At 42.0% G+C, this 22,508-nt stretch overlaps 1 protein-coding gene across 6 annotated transcripts in view; it reads right to left on the bottom strand.

Annotated features, from left to right (window-relative positions):
- The window catches only part of LOC122758314 (microtubule-associated protein tau-like), a 36,814-nt gene extending 17,459 nt beyond the window's left edge, over positions 1-19,355 (bottom strand). For 2 of the 6 annotated variants that reach the window (XM_044012478.1, XM_044012506.1), the window contains exons 1-5: positions 19,252-19,355; positions 13,364-13,423; positions 3,135-3,310; positions 2,286-2,360; positions 2-217 (exon numbers count right to left, since the gene is read on the bottom strand). In XM_044012478.1, the coding sequence (XP_043868413.1) occupies positions 2-217; positions 2,286-2,360; positions 3,135-3,273 (430 nt within the window). In that variant the 5' untranslated portion in view covers positions 3,274-3,310; positions 13,364-13,423; positions 19,252-19,355. Of the gene's footprint in view, position 1; positions 218-2,285; positions 2,361-3,134; positions 3,311-7,048; positions 7,274-13,363; positions 13,424-19,251 lie in introns of those variants that run through there. The other 4 variants (XM_044012514.1, XM_044012497.1, XM_044012488.1 and 1 more) reach the window with 4 other exon arrangements.
- Between the last annotated feature and the right edge of the window lie 3,153 nt (positions 19,356-22,508).

Genomic DNA, 22,508 nt, shown 5'->3' with positions numbered 1-22,508 from the left:
CCTTTTTGTGAAGGGCTGTGTTCACCTTGATGACTTCCTCCATTGAGGACCTCAGGTGTCTGGGCTTGCTGGCAGCCCAAAGCCTGCGCCTCTGTTAAATAATCTGTCTGCTCTAAGAGAAAGTCTCCTGGCTGCTCATGTGTCACTTCCTCTGGGTGAGTGTCTGGCTCTTCTGGAGCCTCCTCCTCATCCTCATCCCCAACCTCTACTTTATCGTCTTTGAGCAGGACAGGGAGACAGACACATGGATGAGAAATGGAGGACAAACAATACCGGGGTTAGATGGATTTGTGAGACACTTTCAGCTCTGATGGAGATGTATGGGATGCAATCAACAGCCTAGCCTTGATTCATCAATGTGGATTTGACAAAAGCTTAAGGAGAAATATTAGTAGCATCATCCATGAAATTTTGTGCAGCAACATTAATACAGCACAGTTATTCACATGACACTGCCCTGTTGCTAATGCTACGCTAATACAATGCTTACCCATCTAGTGACAACAATGCTATCTTTAGCCGGTAGACCCCAGAGATGAATGTTTACCACAAAGCCAGATTGCGTCCATTTGTTTTCCCTCCAGGCTCTGGCAAACTTTCTATGACTCTCTAGAGCAGGGGTAGGGAACCTATGGCTCGGGAGCCAGGTGTGGCTCTTTTGATGATTGCATCTGGCTCGCAGATTTCGGCTTTTCAGATAAAACATAAAATATAATCACTTGTTTTAATCCATCCATCGATTTTGGAAGTGGAGGAAACGCAAGTGAATGACATAAATGCAGCACCGTTCTATTCCCTGGCTTTGGATGAGTCAACAGACGTAAGTCATTTGTTGCAGTTCAGTGTGATTGCAAGATATGCTGCTGGTGACACATTGCGTGAAGAGTATTATAACAACATTATTTAAAAGAATAAATTCAGAGGCTTATTATACTCACATTTAGTTAAATTCAGTCTTAAAATATATTATATGGCTCTCACTGAAATAAATTTGCAAATATTTTGCTTTCATGGCTCTCTGAGTCAAAAAGGTTCCCGACCCCTGCTCTAGAGTAAGATGAAGGGAAATTAATCAGGAAGGGGAAAGTTTCAGGATACTGCAGTTCTGGAATAATGTCCTCTCCGTCTGTTTCCAGCCTCGTAAAAAGCATGCTGGGGCATTATAAGGATTAGATCTATTCATTCTGGCGAGTTTTTTGGTCGACCTCCATGGATTTAAAGTGCGCAGTGAACTCTGACAGGTTGGATTCCGGGTCCCGTTCGTTAGACTGCCAACATGGCGGTTCATGGGGACCGAGTCACATGACGTCCAGGGCTCTATAGTCTGTAATTGCTTTCTCAACCACTTTGTTATTTAAACTTGATTCTAAACAAATAACTTTCAGGATTTCAACAGAAAACATTACAAAATAATTTCAAAAACAAACTATGGACTCAAACTATAGGATGATTTGCTCAGTTTTTTTTTGAAGAGGCCATACGTCACCATTTCTGTGACTTAATAAAAGAATCATCTGGAAACTGAAGTTTGTAAACCATCAACAGCGGCTGGTCTTCTGCTGCTGCCAAGTTTGTGTAACTTACAAAACTACTGTATACTTAACACAAATGTCACAAAATAACACATTTGAACTATGGACTTTGGTTGGGGAGAGAGATGGTCACAAACTTCAGTTTCCAGGCAGAAATCTGGGGAAACTATTTTCAGGGCAAGAAAGAGTTGAAAGTTTTTCCATCTACCTCCATGACAGATTAAACTATGACGTGAGACTACATGATCCTACACTTGAGTTGATTGCATACCACATGCAAACAGGAAACAGTGTGAAGACAGACAGCCGTGTTCTGTGTGAGCTGAAGAGAAGTACACAAAATGAACAAAAGAAGAGGGAAGAAGCTTAGACGGTGGGGGAGCTCCAGTGGCAGCTTACGTGAAGGGAAGAGGGATGTTTGCGTTGTCGTTTTAGCATTAATAAAGCAATGAGATGCGAGTGTGTGTTAGAAAAAGTAAGACTGAACTAAGTTTTTGGTGAGCGTGGAATTGGGCAGTTGACTGTGGCACATGCTGCAGACTCCATCAGTAAACATGCAAAGCAGCAGAGAGCTGTAACTAAACACTGCAGGACCAAAAGAATGGAGGAGGAGGAGAAGAAAGAGGAGGAGGAGGAGTGGCTGCCGGAGGACCATCTTTTATATGTATTTAAGATATTTTTTGTGTCACTCTCACCACCATTCACACTTTCACGCGGAAAGGTTCCCGAGTGGTTATGAGTGTGTGTGTGTACCTTGTGCCACAGGCCCAATCTGCTCAGCGGAGGGAGAGGGGGGAGGGGAGGGAGGCAAATTGGCTGAGTCATCCACTGCAAAGGGAGAGAGAGAGAGAGACCGGGGAGACAAGACATGGATGGAAGGAAGGAAATGAAAAACATGTAACTCAAAGCTGACCTTATCTCCATGGGTGGCCCCACTCTTTGAGTTTGAAACAACGCTGTTTATACGTGTTTATCTGACGATGACACTCCCACGCTGCTCTGAGATTTTATTATTAGTAGCTATAAGGGCTGTTTTCCTTATTTCCAGTGATGACAAACAGGTATAAACTTACCTTAGATGTCACTTATACAATTTATATGAGATTAACGTAGCTAAACACACACAAAAAAGTCATCAGAAATAATAGTAGCATTGAATTATGTAGAAGTTGAAGAACCTTTTTAACCTATGTTTACTTTCTTTAACAAATACTTCTTTCCTTTTATCTACGTTTTATTTTCACTTTCTTGGAAAATCTTGATCCTTCAAGATCCTTATTATTGATATTGTTTTAGCTGAGTCGTGCTGTGGGCGGGTTATTTCTTCCTTATGGGAGCATTTGTGACACAATTGAGGATTATGTCCTTAAAATTGGCCTAAACCAGTGTTTCCTAATGTTTGGCAGAGCTGCGACAACAGATTGTTAGCGTTCAATACTCATTCAAATGTGAAACGTTTTGCTTTTGTTGATCGCGATCACATTTCCCCCCCCCCACAGCCATCTGTAATAGAGAGTGGGCAGTCTAATCGATGACAAGGATACAGTGTAGCATGCACATATACACACGCAAAGACACAACATCTTTTATGTCACAATATACCTGTGGTTCCAGGATGTGCGGCGGCGGCGCCGTGGTAACCGTTCTGCCTGTAGCCTGAGCTGTAGGCGGAGTAGCCGTTCTCGCCGTTTTCTTGGCCGTTGGAGGTCCAGTGCTCGTCTGGCTGCCGTCCGTCTGCCATTCCTGCCTGCTGGGATGCCGGGAAGGGGGCGAGTCACCTGGCAGAGATGGGGAAGGTGAATAAGAGGCATTTCCAAACCCAGAGAGAGTAAAAAATGAAGAGTAAGGACAGAGAATGAAACAATAAGAGGGAGTTCAGATACACAAGTGTTTTAAATCTTCTCACTTTTCAAAATGGATAACTATTGAAACTTAATTTACCATATGATTTAGATGGTGACCAGGACAGTAAAATTTACTTTTTTGCCCATGTGAGATGTAACTAATTTATGGTACTATATTAAAAGCCACTGTCATATCAATTCCAAGTGCAATTTCACACATTTAAAGAGCATTGTGCCCTCAGATACAACTAATTTCCTACCTACGATTATGATAAGGGTTTCTAACTATTTTAAAGCCATTTCTATACATTTTCAGTCATTAAATTAGATATTTAGACTGACTGTATTTTAATGGAATATTACACTTTTGAGTTGATGCATATGTTACAGAAAACATGTATACACTGATTTTGAGTAAAAGACTGGGAATAAAATCCACTTGGTCCCATTAGTGAGTTTCCCTGACACAGTCTCTCTGGGAATGACTGTAATACTTGACGGTGAAATTCAAAATTCAGCCACTAGATGGGGTTACACAGCCACACTGCTGGCTCAGCCAAAGTCTCTCTTTGTCTCAGCATCCATGTGCAGAAAAACAGGAGGGAGAGGCTAATGAGATTTCTGCATTTCACTAATGGTCATATTTCACCGTTGTCCACTTCTGCAGTGTACAGTATGTGGCTGCCATGGACGGCATCGCAAGTGGTCACACACACACACAGAGAGACACACACTGTGAGCATCACGACCACAGAGCAAAAAAACTAAATGCAACACATGCACAATAACAGGCAGCTTATGAAAGTAAGAAATGTAATAAATAAAATAAAAATGTGCACACACACACACACCCTTCATGGTGCACACACCCTTCATATCCTCTCGCCAGGGATAGGGAGGTTGTTACCATGACAACCATGGAAGGGGTTCCGGCAGATGGGTTTGACAGACTCGCCCCATTCAGACAAAAAGGCTACACACACACACACACACACACACACACACACACACACGTATAAGTGAACCTCTTGATGGACAACACTTATTAACACCCACTCCTAACACTTTAACGCAACAAGCTCTGCCCCATTGATTTCAATCACAAAAGACACCTTTTTTAATCTCCTACTAATCTATCTATGTCCTCATAGCTGGTCATGAAAGTGTCCTTTTCCCTCTCCATGGGCAACACATGATGTTGCCTTTTAAACATGATTAGCAGCAAGCCCCTCCCCTTTTCCTGATGGCTTCAATAAACAGCGTCATTATCAGGCAGCTGCACTAAGAATCCTTTCCTCTTTATCTAAAGCATGCATCTTTTCTGTTCCACATTGTCTTTCTATAGCTATTATTTCTGTATTTGTGCAATTTATCTTGTTTGCTCTGGGTGTTTTATGGCATCCATAATGTTTCCTTATTCCTCTCCTTCCAAATAGCCCTTCTCTCTCTCCTCTTTTTCAAATTCAATTCCAGTATCAGCCTGTGTGAAATCCACTGGTGTTAGCCTGTGTGACATGCAGTGGTATTACCCACCCCTCCTCTTTACCTCCTCCTTCTCCTTCCCTCAGCCTATTCCTCCTCCCTTCTTCACCCACCCTCGTTCCCCTCCATCTCTCTCTCTCTCTCTCTCTCTCTCTCTCTCCTCTCCTTGCCTGAAGCGCTGCCTGGCGACAGGCTCGCACCGATCTGGGCTAATGTTTGCTGCAGTGGGAAGAAGTGAGGATCAGAGAGGAGAGGGTGAAAAGAGGAGAGGAGAGGGAGGAGGGGGAAGGAGTGCCCACTGACACTCAACTGGGATACTGGGCCAAACTGTCTGGAAGATAAAAAATAAAAAATTGCAGGCGGGTCTCGTCTCAGCTGTTGCTAAGGAAGGAAAGTGGTGCACTGACCTGCTTTTAGCTGCTGTTTTGCCAATATTATGCCAACACTCCATACACACGATGTCACAAACTGATAATGAATACTCCTGTTATTCATTATCAGAATCATTATTGGCAATGACGATAATTAATACTCTAATAACTGCCCTTGCATGTGTACAAGATTCAATCACTTTTAAATCCCAAGGACATAATTAAAGAAAGCAAGAGTTCAAAAAAAGATACTTAATTTAAATGTAAGATAAAGGGAAACATTTTGAGTGCTATAGGTTATTATGCTTTTATTTTACTGTTCTGGCCCACTTGAGATCACATACATGTGCTGTATGTGGCCTCTGAACTAAAATGAGTTGGGAGTTGACACCCCCCATTGGTTAAGATGTAAAAGGGCCACCTTCTTTGATAATTAATGATTGAAAAATAAAGCATTACAGTGACAAATCATGTGCTTACTTTCATATTTATTTATATCAATAACCATACACGTGTGCAGGCCTCTGGGGCTTTGGGGCATCATTAGACACTTTTAAGAGTTTAGGTTATGGATCAAGAAGATTGGTTGATCATAAGAGCTTGCCTGATGGGAGGAGCTTTATATTGAGCTAATTTAGCTAATAAAACTGTTTCTCATGTTTAGGGTTAGGGTTACTGAAGAGCCGTTTTATTAATTTGGACTGTTATATATAACTGCACAGTAAAAACAATTAAAATAAATAAATATTTCCAGTTCTTCCAGTTCCAGTTCATATCTACCATATAAATCATGTACATTCTGCATTTCTGCAAAGTTTAGACTCTAATAACTTTGAAAACTGAACCCTTTCCAAATTCTTTATTTGTCTCCTGATGTCTGGGTGCACCCACCCTCCAGACCTCGCTATCCAGACACACACTGTCGTCCTCATGCAGCTAATGTGATGTGACGTTCTCACCCATCTCTCTTGTCTCTTCCTTCTAGCTGTTTACCAGTCTCACTACATTAGAGTAAAGGAAATAAATGGGCATGTTTGTAGACGAAACAACGCCTAACAGCAGCAAGGCTCAAGTCTTTTTCTGCACAGCTGGAAAATATTTTACTTCTTTTTTCCCCCACTGTCTGAAAATAAGGTCGGTCCAGGGTCAGTCTGCAATTTACCTTGTGGGTATTTGAGAGAGTAGAGCAGAAGTATTGTTCTTATGAGTAGGAAAACACAGTTGCAGACTGGAGAAAAGAATTTGTAGTGAAACAGGTGAAAGAATTCTCAAATTTATCGATTAATTCTGTCGATTAATCAACTATTAATCGGATAAAAAGGAAAAAAAACACACTCTCTTTCTCAACAAAATGGAAATGCAATTAATATATATTTGACTAGATATTGCTTAGGTTTCTGTTATGAATAAATTAAGGATTCGTCTTAAAATTGTCTCTGAATAACTGAATAAAATTCCACAATGTCACGTTATACACCGTTATTCAGCTAATTATCGTACAGCTACCTTTTTCAGCAAATTTGTGTCGGTTTTGACGGACAAACGCACGATTTCCGGCCAATTTTGTCGACTATATTGACAGTTTCTATAAGTACGGCTACAGTGTGATGACGTCAGGGGGCGCGAATACTGGGTACGTGAAGTCAACTGTAGGTTGTTGTTGTTGTTGATAGCTATTAACAGCGAACAGGTGTCACGCCGTGACTGTGCAGTCTTCCTCATTCACACACGTCTACAAATTTAAAAACAAACTTAATGGACAGAAATACCCTTTTTTTCACTCCGGTTTTGTTGACGGATAAGTGGTAAATTAACTTACTACGAACTTAACGTGAATCTCCTTCACCCATGGCTCCAACATGCTTCCTCTTCAGGTGCTCATGCAGCGATGTTGTTCAGCGGTGCCATGCGAGATCACTTAACGCTGTTCTTTGAAGGCGTTCGTGTAAAGTGCTCCCGTACTTTTGACGACTTGTGTCGTACATTTTTCTCTCTGCTAATATTGTTCTCTGCTGTGTCCGCCACCGCCATTTTTCAAACGCTCTTTCCGGAATCGCGTCACGTGAGCTACACAAGGCGTGTCATTGGTTCTCTTCTTCTTCGTCTTTTTCTTTTACGGCGGTCGACATCCAGCTTAATGGCGCTTACTGCCCCACATTAGGGGGTAGCAACTGTACGTTTATATTAGCAACTAATCGATTATTAAATTAGTTGCCAGCAATTTTAATAATCGATTAAGCCCTAATCATGTCTTTTACTAGTCTAGAACTGTAGTTTTAGATCCAGTGTGTGATAATTAGGGTTTTGTGAATGAAATGAGAACCTACTCTGTATGTTTGAATATTTATATAAACGCCATGAAATAAAAACGGTTTGGTTTTCGTAAACCTTAGAATGAGCCTTTTAGACGTACTGTGAGGCAAGGGCCTTGCTTTACTGAAGCGGTCATCTTGCTCCAAACCAGCCACAGAGTGCATGAACTTACTACGCAAACAAAAATGTGGAGGCCACCGTAGTTCCCTGATGCGCTTGAAAAGGAAGGAGTAAGCAGAGGGTTTCATTGATGTCTGGGGCCACACTGTATCAGTGGTGGAGTGAGACGTCTTTCAGCTGGACAGCTGGGGGTTCGATTCCTGGCTCTGTTAGTCTAGATGCTGAGGTGTCCTTTGGCAAGACACTGCACAAATGCACTGTATGAAGGTGTGAGTGAATGAGTGAATGGCAAAACTTTATTAGAAAGCAGCTTTGAGTCGTCATCAAGACTAGAAAAGTGCTATATAAATACAGATTTACCATTTAATGTGGTTTGAATCCTGATTCTGTTTAAGCAACAACAGCACAAGTCAGAAAGGAAACGTCACATCCCATCATGCCTTGAGAGCGATTTATTTAACTCTACATGGCAATATGATGGGAGTCTTATGTCGTCTCACACCCCTTTCCCTTTCCTCTGCCTTCAATCCTTCTTTTATTCTCTACCGTCGCCACCTCGCCCCGTCCTTAATCCGACCTCACTTCCCTCCCCGTCTGCGGCTGACACCCCCCTCTCTCTCCCCTCCCTCTCCACCAGCCCCACCCTGATCTGGGTCACACAAAAGTGCCTTCGTGGAGTTGCCACTCACATTGGAATGTCACCATTCATTTCGGGCAGGGAGGATGGAATCTCTGGCAGCCAACCTGGCCTTAATCCTCTGTGTGTGAAAACCATGTTTTCTTAAGAAGAATATGATCTCTAATTTTACACAACAGATGTCGTGATGCTGACGATTTCCTGGCCAATGCTGTGCTGTGTATTTTCCACTTGTATCTCTTGAAATTCAAGCACCATTTAAAGTTTTCACCCTGATTTGTTTTGGGTTTTTTCCTCTCCTTTTGTCTCAGTGACCTTCCATTCATTCATTGAAGATAATACGCTTTTGTCTCCTCAGTTCTAAATGTGTCCATTTGTCCTGATTCAATTTCCTTTTGTCCTGTCAGTTATTTGTGCATTTCCATAGACTGCAGTTACAGTATCACAAATATAAACATAACTCACTTAATTCAGTCAGATTTAGTGGAAAATAATTTTAAAGCCCACATAGACCGGAAGCTCCAATTAACGCTGCGTTTGTGTGTGTATCTGCGTCATTACCTCGTTTATGAAACCCTAAAGTTTCAGAACAACAGTTCAGCAACTGCTGAGAAAATAGGGTTTTATTGTTTTCCTGGGCTCTGCGAAGCGGATCTGCACTTCCTTAATTTGATGTCGTCATCAGAAATCCTCACCACCATAGCGCCTCCTGGTGCGGGCACTAGTCCGGGCACATCCGGTCGCGTACATTCAACCGCAGAAGAAGAAGAACTACTCTTTCTGTGGCTGCTGAGATGCAGAGCATCCACCGTGCCAGAAGGGGGAGCTGTGTAGCTGAGAGCTGGCCTATCTATTACGTCACTTCCAGGTACCTGGCCAATCACAGGACAGTGGGAAAGCACTTGTTGGCTGGCCAATCACAACACAGTCCACATTCTGGGGATGTGGTTTTTGTTCTGAAACAGTGCGGCTGACGAGCGTCAGTGAGGAGATATTTTGACCGGCTCGTTTGCAGCGATTAGGAGGTTTTTAACCATGAAAACAAGTTAATATATGTAAGTAGACCTCCATAACTAACATATATGTGTGATACAAGCATTCTATGTCGCCTTTAAGACTCAAAAAAGGGGTAACTTTTCATTTTATTTAGATTTTAAACCCTTTGATTATTTTTAATATAATACTCTGCAGCTGAACCCATGATGTAATCAAAAATATGCTTATCTTTGAAAATACAACCGCTAAATAGAGCATTTAAAGAATCATTCACTACATTATGCAGAATTACAGGGTCAGCGAAGGCCACGTGAGCACAGTTGCTGTATAGAACTTTGCAGTGGGTGATGGGAAAGTGCCACAGTACACAGGAGCTCTGGAGTGCACAGTAAGGGTGGGAAGGTGGCGATGACCTGTAATTAACCCAGAATCCAGTGGCTTCCTCTCCCACCTCCTCCTGCTCCTCCTCCTCCTCCTCCGCCTCCAACAGCAGACAAGCGGATTATGTTTTGTTGACTAAGCGAAGATGTGTGTGTGTGTGTGTGTGTGTCGGGGACTGAAGCATAACAAAGTGCCAGTGAAGTGTGAATGAACTGTGTATGTAGTGAACACCAGCAAGATGAGCAGAGCGCACACATACCTGATGATTCCACTCCTTTCAGATTAAGTACCGTAACACAGGCAGAAGAGGTGCATTGAGATTTAATGGCGCAGGAACGTAACGCTATATAAAGTCTGATTTTCTTTGAAAAAAAGAATAAAATCTTCTATTTTCTTCTAGACATTTACTGACTGACTAATGTTCTTGCTTGTTACATAATTGCTAATTGCTTCCTTCCTCCCTTACATGCTTCCTCACATACTTGATCCATGCTTTCCTTAAAGGGCTGAACAAGCAATATGAGGGAACACAATAAGCAAATCTCATAGACTGCTATTTAATATTTAAAAATACAGTAGATATGTGTTGTACACTATTCATATCTTTAAGTTTAAGAGTATTGTAGTTCATAATTTAAAGGTGTTTCTCTGGTGATCTTCCATCTTGTTTTAAACCTAAAACAATCAGTTATTTTACTGCCATTTTTCCTTCCACACAGACTTATTTTTAATGGTGGCCTAAGGAAGAAATGGTAGCCTACATGTCGCTGTAAAACCAAATGTTCTGCTTTGTACTGTGATTTTCAATTGATGGGTTCTAGGCTCTTGCCCAAGGACAATGGAGTGGCTGGGGATGAGAGGGTCAGTGGCACAATCTTCTAAACCACAGTCTCTTACTGTATCATCTACTGAAATAGTAATGCTGCAGCTTCACAATAAAATCCCATTGGTATTTATTTATATTCACTATTTTTTCTTGAGAAAATATGAAAACTGAAGTAAAAATAATCATAAAGCAAAGATTCAATGATACTACACTGTGTTCTGCATGTTCAAACTGACTCAAAATAACTGCCGTGTCATCCTCTCCTCTTGCCACCATCCTCCTCTTTACCCTCAGCCTCCACTCTCATCCGACAAGTAGAGGCTTCCTGGCACGCATCAGCCCCGCCCCACACTAATGTCATTGTTCCCATGGCGACGGGAAATCCGACGGGAAAGAGGGGCTGGGCCGATGGAGAGGAGGACGCTGGCTGCAGAGAGTGGACTTTAACCATGTTACGAATGAGGAAATGGGTCACCACAGCCTGCAGGCTGGGCCCACGGGGGGTGGAGGAGGGTGTGGGATCGTATGGGTCCTATATAGATGTAACTGCACTGACACAAATGGAGGGGCATTTAAATCCATCAATACAGTGATAGCTGGTTGTTTGTTGGGTCTGTGTGTTGCTGCTAGCGCTGGTGATAACTTAATATAGCACCATCTTATTTCTATTTCATGACATTTCTGAAGTACAGCCACTGATGGAATGCAGATAAGAGATTATCTCATGAAATTATTGTGAAATATTGCAATATTTTAACTCTCCTGTGGAGGATAAAGTGGTAGAAGACGGATTGATGGAAATCGGAAAGCAGGGAAAATAGAGCTTTGCACGCATACTTGTCAGAGGGTTAAACACACCCACACTCTAAATTCATTGTAGTTGTGGACATTAAAGTGAATTACAATTTCTCTTTATTGGTCCTTTTGAGCTCACTTTAATGTACTTTAAAGTACACAGTAGTCGTATACTACAATAATGTTGCTGGTGTGGCACTTAAAGGAACTCAACTAAAGGCCAAGCTCATCATGATTACATATGTAGCTACTAACTTACTTAGCCGCTAGCATCACTTTTAACAACTTGGTGGGGAAAGCTCAAACTTGAACAAAATATACAGCCTACAGCCTAGAAGCCCATCACATCGTCTGAACTGATGACCATGTGGTGCAGCAGAGGGCGCAGTGAGTGGAAGAATTTCAGGTTCCACACCTTAGATGATAAAGTAAGGAAAAATTATGTTAGCTTAGCTGTTAGCTTAGCATAGCACAACCAGTTAGTATGCAATGTTTCTTTGTGGGTGGGGAATATTATTGTAATATCTTCAGAGTTGTAACATGCCGTGTAATATTAGTTAGATATTGATCTTTGCCAAAAGTGACAGCCGTACAATGTTCGTCAATGAAAATACAGACTTAAAGCCCTTCACTACAGTGTAGTCCCCACAAGTCTCACCACACCTCAGCGTTCAGGCATCCTCAGCACCTCAAAAAAGTATCCATAAGAGAATTAAGACCGGTATCAGTATCGATAAAATCAGATTGATATTGAACCCTTGATCTGGATAATGGAAAATGTAGTTGTTTTCCCTTTTTTTGGATCTTAAATAGAGCAAAATGAATCACAAATACATCCAGAAAGTAATATTTCATGTCTACTGCAGCTTTTTGGAACAATTACTAAAGGTAGAAAACAATGTGAGCAGCTACACTGACATTTACAGTTTCAAGGCTCTCCACATCTGTTATCTAGAAAAATGTCTTCCATTTCCATGCCCATACACACACACACACACAAGCCCTGCAACTAACATGGGCATAAACACCCACAAACTGACCAGCACACACACAAACAAACACACCCTCGCGTTCGCACCCATGCAAAACTCAACCCACAAAGCCACATACTCTCAGGCTGAGACATTGTTCACATGAACTAAACTTAGACACACACACTAAAACGGACTTCTCCAAAAACAATGTTTACCCACCAAATCTACAATTAGCCTCTCGCTCTCTTTTTATTTCCTGTAAAGCTACGGTTTCGACATAATGACCGTCTTTTGCAAAAAAATATCTCGCATGACATCAACCCCCAAACAACCGGCTCTTCTCCTCCTCCTCCTCCTCCTCGCATGTTACCAGGCATGAAACCCCCTCCCTCTGTTACACTGTCCATTCATAAACAGCCCGGCTAATCATCTGGCTGAGTGCAGCCACTTACATCGGACTCCCGGGCCTTACTGTATATGAGTCACTGGAAAAGTGAGTGTGAAATGCCATGGGAGAATGTGAGTGGAGGTAGATTACCATTTGGCTGCAGGCCACTCCCATGTTTTTATTTGAGTATTTTTAAGGGGTGAGAGGAATTGTTGCACTTTATAATAAGCTGCATGAATGTGAAAGACAATAAAAAAAAAAGCTATACGTATGACTCAATCGCTCCACGTCAAGAGAAGTACTTTTACTTTGAAATTCTGTGAAATATCATCATGAATATCTTTATCGGGATATTATGATGGAATATTTTCAGATCATACTGCAAATGCGCGGCTTAACATTTTTTTTTTGACCAACTTTTTGGACTTTTTTGCCTTAATCTGGCCAGGATAGACACTCATTGGCCTCCAGGTCATTTAAACAATCAATTTAAAGAGAGGCCGGAGTAAAAGATGCAAAACAGGGAATGATTGCCTATTTAGTGGCTTCAGTGCGGTTTCACAATCCCAGGTATTCCCACTAATTTGACTCTGATTCACAGGTACATGTGTTTAGTAGAACAACTGTGTTTTTCTGTAATTGCTAAATCCCTGTTGTGAGCATGAAGTGTAGCTGTGGGTGTGGGGTTTTTTTTTTTTACTTACTTGAACTGAGGCGCTGTCGTCACTGACAGATGAAACAGACGAGTGCTGAGTGTCTCACACCTGCATGGACAACAGAAGGAAGGACAGAGGGAAAACATGTTAGGAAAACATGTCAATTCACTCTCTATATAATAATCTGAATTTCATGCTGTTTGTGTTCAAATATAATAAATGTGGATTATGAGGCGACAATCTGATCAACAAAGACAACAGAAATCTGACCTGGCAACCCTGTTTTTATTTTATTATCTCTTCTCCCCATTTAGTTTATTGATTAAAAAATCTACCTTGAAAAAAGGAGAAATAATCCTGTTTTTCCCAGTATTTGGTTTCAGTGCAACAGAAACACCAAACATATTTCCCATGAATGAAGTGATTACAAGTAAACATGTCCTTCGTGTGCCAACTGGACAGACTCCACTGGTGCGATGTTTTTTAAGATTTGTGACATTCCTGGATTGGTCCACTGAGGCTGAGGTGGAGGGATGAGTTGAGGCTTAAGAGACAAACTGCCATAAAAAAGACAGATTTGCACGTTTGCTCTGCTCTGGGACCATGAGGGGGCAGAACACAAAGCATCCTGTTCACATTAAAAGAGTGTGAAAGGAGAGCAGAGGGAATTCTGGCGCCAGAAAGAAAGAAAGAAAGAAAGAAAGAAAGAGAAGAGGGATTCTCCAAACAGGAAGGAGAGGGTGATTTATTGCAGGGGCCGAGAGTTAAAAAAGGAGAGCGAAACAGAATTCACAGAGGAGGAAGTACTTTTAGTCTTCCTTTAAAAATAACTTGAGTTTACAATAACATACATCTGATTTTGCAGCTTTGAGTGTTATTTATAGTGCTTCTAAAAGTCTGCAAAGTAAAGTAACTGTGCCAAAAGTCATAATAAAGGTTTTAAACATACATTTAATTATATCAAATTCAATTAAAATGTTTCGTTTGTTTTTCAGCTTTTATCTTTACTGATGATTAGTCAGTTTTTTAGTGTTTTTGCCGTTTTAAAATGTGAATATTTTTGGGTTTCTTCATCCATGTCATGAAGATAGAAAGAGGAGGAGGAGAGAGACATGGAAAGGTATACATTTCTCTCAAAGGGAAGCAAGCTGATATTGTGGAAGGAAAGAGGAGAGGGACGAAAGCAGTGAGGTCACACGGGGGGAAGTTAAGCCAAGAAAAAAAGGAATGATGAGAGAGAAGGATGAAGAGAAAGAGAAGTGGGGGAACAGCTCAGCACAAAAATATTAAGAGAGAGAAACTTAGAAACTTTACTTATATTTGGCATCAAGATAAAAGTTGAATTCATTTATTCAAACTGAAGTCAACAAACTGTATAAAGGCAACACTTCAAGAGAGTTCTTGATGCACTTGTTTCTCATGATCTACCTGTAAATTGAATCTGTTTGCTTCTTATTTGTCCTCTGCTTGTGTTTTAACCGTGTAAATGTGTCACTGTGGCGAGTGTTTTGTATTTGCTTCTTAATCCCAGTGGGATTTTCCTGGTTAATTAAAGGTTAAATAAATAAAAATAAAGTCTAAAGTTTGCCCACCATTTAGTTTTTCTAGCGCAGTAAACAGTGACCTAAATGAGTTAATGACTGACTTCCTCTTAACTCTCTTTTGTAAACATGTTGTAAACTATCTTAAATGTGCCGCATCTCATCTCCAAGCCGAAATAATTGCAGCTCTCACAGATAATTTGACGTACAGCTATGGGTGGAACGGAAGGCAAAGAAGAGATGGAGGGAGAGGGAAGTGTCAGGAAGGAGGTCAAGTCTGACCTAATCCACAGATTTGACTTCAGACAAACAGGAAATGAATCCTCATCTTGGCAAAAAACAAAATACTACACGGCCTGGAACGCCACCAGAAGAGATGAAGGAGTAATGACAAAGAGTATATTCAGAATTATTCAGTTGAATTGGCGTCACTTTCTGACGTACAGAATAGAAAAAAACTTTTGATCCATTCCTATCGCCAAGTCATTATTAGATGTGTGTAAAATGGAAACGAACGCCATGGAAACGGGTGATTTGTGGTCATTTGCGGAGGTTTGCTCTGCCCCCTTCTTTATTCTTTAAAATTGTCCCCACTTTTTTCATTCATTCATTCATTCATTCATTCATTCATTCATTCAACTTCTACTGCTTTATCCTCCACATGAGGCTCACAGGAATTTGCAGCAGGAAGACTCAGGTTCGCGACCCAGTCAGAACAAGGTCCTTACTGCATGTGTGCGGGGCCAATATTTTATAATAAATAATGATATAATAAAGAAATGCATGATTTCACAATAAAACTAAAGAAAACAACACAATTTTTAATCTTTAATGATCCCGAGTATTAAAAAACAGAACGCATAACATGTCTTCTTAAATCTTCCGCAGAACAAAGAATCATAATCCTAATTTTGGTTTGTGGACCAAAAATCATAATTTTTCAGATTAAGGAAACACAGATCATTCTTTTTGATATTGGATTTCATGTTCGTCCTTTTCCAACGTCAGATCCAGTGACTTTGAGGAGGCTGTTTTCTTCAGTGTAAAGCGAGGGTCTAGTGAAAGGACGAAGGCAGCCAAGGTGCAGATGTTTGGAGGTTTACGGGTTAAAACCTGCCAGCCGCGGTCTCTCAGTGTCGTTTCTCTGTGTTTTATGGCTTCTTAATGCAGTCCAAAGACTTGCAGACTCGCCATATGTCAGTCCAGTGATAGACGGCCTCGTGCATTCAGGGTCGCCCAGTGTCATTTGGCTCGAGCTCCACTACAACCATCAAAGAAGAAGCACTATGGTTGATGAGAGGAGAAATATGCACTACGACTGCAACACCGGTTTGAAGGTGCAGTGTTCCATGTCCGTATTCCCTTATCTTACTTTTGTGTTTCTGCATGTTTGTAATGGAGAAAAAGTCACATAAGTCAGTGAGGGAGAGCCTTGCAGGAGAACCAGGCAGAACACACTGCACATCGAACCCTGAAGCAGATGAGATACAGCAGAAGAAGGCCACACTGGGTGACACCCTGTGTACCTAATAAAGTGGCCGGTCCCTTTTATGGTTTATCAGAGAAAAAGAAACCAAATCTGGCCTCAGTGACAGCCTCTTATTGAGCGGAGGAAACCCTTACAGAGAAGGTGTGCGCCCACACTGTTAGCACCACAGATGCTCAAAAAGCAGAAAACAACTTGACCTTCACCTGGTCGACAAGTTTAAACACATGCGAGCAGCAATTCCTCTCGCTGCGCTTTGACAACCAGGGTAGCACCAGGTGCAGGTCTTTGCCTCGCAGGCACAGCTGCACTTTAGAGTGGAGACAGGCAGCAGAGCTGGTCCATGTACATGTCGCGGATGCATGGGCTCCTCAAAGGCCTCAACGGCATGTTCAGACGCCATCCAGACTTATGCCTGGAGGAAAAGAATGCGAGGACGCTCAAAATGTACGATAAAATAAGCTTTAGTAACGCGGTCCTTGTAAGTAAGCGAATGAAATGACTTCTTAGATGTAAAATAAAGCAAATTCAAATGACTTAATTAGTCCTACAAGAGCAATTACTTCAGATCGGCATGGGAAAGACAGCAAAACACACAACAGTACATAAGCAAAGCACCAAGAACCATTAGAATCTATATATCTTAGGCTACCATTTTTGAGTGACACACATTACAAGATGGTTCATCCGTTCATCTTCCAAGTATATTCTGAAAGATTTACACTACACTACCCTTGAGTAAGCTTGTATTTCTGTATGTCACACTTTGCCTCCATGCAACACCTACGGTTCACATCGCTTGCTGACGACAAAAGCAGAGGCTGCTGACTTCTAAACAATGTTCCTTCTCTCCCACGGATTTTTGCCTTGCAAATGCGTGCAACAGTTGGTAAACTAACACTAACAGATAGACTGAACCGAACAACGACCTCACTGTGAGGACGTGGGCTTGTCAGATGCAGCAAAAAGGGGGAGACGGGGGAGAGGTGGAGGACGACTGGGGCGGAGGGCGCCAGCTGTGACCTAACAAAGATGGACAGACAGAGGCCATGTTTGCCCCCCGCCCCCGTCTTCTCCTGTGCTGTTGCGTGTTACACGAAGTCGGTTTGCGGGAGAGGACAGTTTGACTTGAGAGTCGCCTGGCAACCATGCAGGGAGGCAGAGACGGGGATGGACGGATAATAGATGCACCACAAATAAGGATTTGTTTTCATAGATGCACTCAATGCTAAATCAATTGTTTTGAACAACTTTTTATAATGAAATACTACTAGTCCTACGATGAAGAAGTGTATCTTTCATGCATGACCAAAAATCATTTAACCCTTTAAACCCTAAGCTTTAAAATTATTATTTTAACCATAAAAGGGCCAGAAAATGTCCTGTGAGTTTGTTTTTTCCAGAAGAATTTTCAATATCTGGCAATTATTTACAATTTACTGCATGTTAAAATAGTGTTAACGATATAAAATGAAGACAAACACTGTAGTTGTACCTGAACACCAGAATTTGCGTGTTAAAATGTGACATTTGAACAGTATTAAACATATTTAAAATAACATTTGTTTGAGTCTTTGTCTCTATGTCCAAAAACAGGCCAAAAAATAAATGGAAACTATGTACTAGGTGTTTTTCCAACTCTCTCCTCTGATTCGCGGCTTCCTGCAACAGTGCAAGTGCAATAACCACATGTTGGCTTTGACATACAACTGAGACAAAGGGTTAAAGGTTAAAGGGTTAATTATCTATGTTCATAATTATAATGTGGGAGTGTATTGTTAGGTTTCAGATAGCGCTGCAAAAGTGGACCTGGGTCAAACACTAAGTGAGACACAACAAGAAGAGAAATGAAATATAGGCTAAAAGATGAAAAAATGAAAAAAGTAACACACGTTTTAGAAGGAAGAGGTCAAAAAAAATAAAGGTCTCATCACTCCATCGCTACCTGCTTGCACCTAAAACCACACATGGCTCTCAAACTCCTCCAGCCAAGGCATCAGCAGGCTGTTGACAGCCAGCACTCCCGCCACTGACAGGCAGAGTAATGTGTCGTATGGTCTCCCCCGGGCTTGGTGTCACTCCCACACAGAAACCACCAACAATGTGTTGGCTACGACTCGCTAACCGCTGACCAGGCCATCACAACCTCAGCCTCTAAATATAATCGCGACCGCCGCTATTTCCAATGGATGTCGTGTTTGGATCCAACGAACACAAATTTCCAGAAATCGGGGGTTTCATATAAAAATATATAAGTCTTGGTAACCACTTCACACGCATAGCAGCCCAGTCCCCCACTGCCTGAATAATCAGCCGAGTCTAGACGAGGGACGCCACAGAGGTCGGGACTAAAGGTCAGTGCAACACAGGAACCAGCCACTCACTGGTTTATCATAACATCAGCTGTATCGCGATACTATTGAAGCAGATGTAATCTCTGCGAACACAGAGGGGAGAAACGGATTGTAAATTAGGAACCGACACTGGGAACAAAGGCGCAAGCTTCTGTCAACTAGAGGTCTATGGTGTTCTATGGCCGATAGATACCGATACTGATCAGATGACGGATGATATATGATGCCGTGATCCATCGATCTATCCACTAAATGTTAAACACATGAATCCGGTCATCAAAAAGCAGAACTTCAAACTGCATTTATCAAGTTTCTGAGACACAATGATCATGTAATATACCTTATGGCAAATATTGGCCCAAATCAATCGGCCGGATCTGCAAATAACAAACAAAAACAAAACAGAAATACTCACACTTCCCTCTTTCTGGCTATTACATCACTGAGTATGGGCTGCTGCTTTAAATGCTGACGCACTGATTTTATTCAAGCAACTGTTTTAAAGGATTCCTGCACAGGTTTGCATGTAAGCGACAAAAAAAGGTAGCATCTTACCTTGTGGATTGAGGCAGTTATTCCAGTTTTTGTCTGCGAAGAGGGCATAAAATGACAGTGTGGTGGTGGTGGTGGTGGTGGTGGTGGTGGTGTTGGGGGAGGCAGGGAGGCTTCTGTGCAAAAGAGGAGAAAAAAGATGAGAGACGGGGAAAAAGAGAAAAAAAAGGAGTCATCGAGGCAGCGGGGATGCTGTCTCACATAGGTCTACCCCACTACACACACTGCGATCCAGCCAGTGTCTGCGCTGCATTGGGGAGAGGAGGGGGGGGGAGTGGAGAGATGGAGAGGTGGGAGGGTTTCACCGAGTCTGAGCCCAAGAAATGTGTTGTGTGTTGCATTAATTCATGTTTGAAAGAGATACGACGCCGGTCCAAACCTCCTCTGGGAATTGGCTTGAGAGGAGATAAAAGACAGTTATCCATCCCCGGATATTTCCACAAGCTCATTTCATCCTCCTTTGTCTTCATTTCATCCAACGGTACCTCAAAGGTATTTTGGCATCATGTGCCTGTACACCGTAGGGCTCACCCTGTGCTGAATAATTACTCTGCACCGGTGCTCATTTGCAGGCTGGACCCACTGCAGCAGCAGCAGGGAAACAAAGGCAAAGAGAGAGGCAGGAAAAGAGGTGACGGAGAGACACTCGGGGTGGGGGAGAAAGGGAGAGTGGCTGAGGCCAGAAAAGCAGTAGCAGTAGCACTAAAATCCTGATTCCCTGCTCATTAGCTCGACCACATACCACATGAAATGACATGTTTATACAGTGGAGCTGGGGGCTAACAAAGGCCTCAGACTCAGAAGCCATCCATCACTAGCACTAGGAGAGATGTCATGAAGAAATTACAAGGCAATAGGGTGAATGAAAAATGCATTAAAGGGCATAAGGTTCATCATTTAATTAAAAAAAACTCATAAAGCCACTGTGATCGGGGTTGGAATGCACAAAGGTCTCTCTTGTTTATTCGTTAAATCATCAGTGTCCAACAATCCCTGCAGACCAACATCAATATGTCCCTAAGTATGCAGTTATGGGACATGTTACATGACCTCACGCATGAACAAACACAATCAAATGAATGGTTTAGTGTGTATATACTAAGCATGAAAAGGAATTTACTCACTAAATTTGTCACTGAATTTATCAAGAAAAATGTAAAGCATCTCCTCTCAATGGAAAATAAAGAAAAACTGTCAGCGTTGACAGTTTTCTGGCAACATCTATCAAAATAGTGAACAATAATAAAACATCTTTAGCATATCCCGCAGCTCTAGCAGACATTTCAATAGCGTTCATCATTTAAAAGAAGTTCAATTTTGTCACTGATACACATTTCCATGGTTGACCAACTCAACTGTGTGGCTTTTGTTACCTCATGATAAGCATCTTTTTGCTCATTAGCATCTTTTTGGAGAGTACAGGCTGTATTTTAGGAACAGGATACCAGACTGCAAACATGCCCTCCCATTATTTCTACGGAAGTTGCTTCACTAGCACAAGTGCCAAAATAGTTGCTGAAGTGTAGGTTTAAGTTCTGACAATTTAAATGCTCATAGATTCTGTGCATCCTCCCATCACGTCTTTTGGGGCAATAAAATCAAGTCAACTGCATTCTAAATCCTGGTTGGCATGTTCATCAATACTAATCTGCCTTAACCAGGGCATCAGGGGACTTCTATGGTGCAAACAGGTGCAATATATCATTTATTCAAATAAAACAACAACACTGGATGATGAAAAATAGGTTATTATCAAAGGTTTAAGCAAATTCATTAATATCAGGGGTATAATCATGTTGAGCACTGACTTATTTGTGACTAAAATCAGATCAAGTTCCCCGCAATAAATCATTACCAGAGCCAGGCATGACATTAGAATGGAGAAATAAAAAAAATAGTTAATGACGCCACTGTATCAAACCAATATGACAAGTCTGATGTCCAGAGACACTCCCGAACACTATCGCCAGACCTCGGAGCGACCGCTGACGATGTAGTTGGGCTGAATCATGAAGCAGTAAGTCGAACAGTTCCCAAACCACTTTAAAAGATTAGAGGAAGTGAGGGAAGAAGAGGAAGCCAGCACTGCTCCTTCCATCCCACATCACATCCCCTCCACAGTCCCATCATTAGCATGTCGCGTTTCAGAGAGCTAGAGAGAGACACTGGCGCAAGACTGTAATCATCCTGTCATCCTTGAAAGGCTGTTTAAGGTTTAAAGGAGGCGAACAAGACACTGGAAATGGCAGTGGAGGGGAATAATCCCACTTTTCACATTTGCAGAGAGGGTTTGATGTTCTTGACAAACCACCGGGAAGAACAGAGAGAGAGGGGAGGAGGGCAGGAGGAGAGAGGGACTTGTGGCGCGAATCAAAGCTCAGAGAGGTGCAGACAATCCTGTCAATGCCAGCTGTCTTCAGGGAGGCCTTTTACCAGCACTGATTAGAGGTGGAGGCTTGCACCAGGAGCTGCAGAGCCGGCGAGCATGGCGGCTAATCTCACGTCATCCTCTGCTGACACAAAGCTTGTTGCGCTGACACCAATCTGCCACAAGCTACTGTAACTGTCGGCAGACACAGTGGCAGGCGGAGCTCACTGTAGCCAGATTAGCTTTTTGGCCCACTGTTTTTTAGCAGGACATATGGACAGTTAAGACGGAGACAAACCCTCGCTAAGTAGGGGAAAATGGGCTCAACAAGAGTGCAAGAGTCACAGTGTCATTTAGGAATGTCTCATGCTGAGGACGCACTACACAATGGTCTCTGCATCAGACTGGGCAGTTACAGAGCCATACATTTGTGCTGGGACTGGTACACAGGGGTATCCGTCCAATCATCACGACAGACGTGATGACGTTGGAAGGATGGAGATGATGGCCTATAAAACAGTAAGAGACCATGTTTGTAGATGCATCCTTGGGTTGCTGATGCTAAAACTGTGTCTCAATTTTATTTTAGATTGAGTATGAGACTGGAAAGGGTGTAGTCACAGACAAATACCTCTGTATGCAGTTGAACAGACCTACAACCGTTTAAACCAATGACCCGGATGACGTATACAGAGTGATGGAAAACGAGTCAACAAACTTTGTTATTTTACGTATACTCTGAACAAAATTCATAAAAGTGTTTCCCACAAAAGTACATTCACTGTCCTAACTGCCTACTGTATTATTTCCACTTTCCCTTGCGACCATTGTAATATTAGGTGCATTATATACAGTATTTACTGACATCAAGGAAAGTAGATGTATCCAATTC

This window comes from Solea senegalensis, linkage group LG2 (genome assembly GCF_019176455.1).
Source record: "Solea senegalensis isolate Sse05_10M linkage group LG2, IFAPA_SoseM_1, whole genome shotgun sequence".
NCBI classification, from domain to species: Eukaryota; Metazoa; Chordata; class Actinopteri; order Pleuronectiformes; family Soleidae; genus Solea; species Solea senegalensis.
This window is presented reverse-complemented; position numbering and strand designations above follow the sequence as displayed.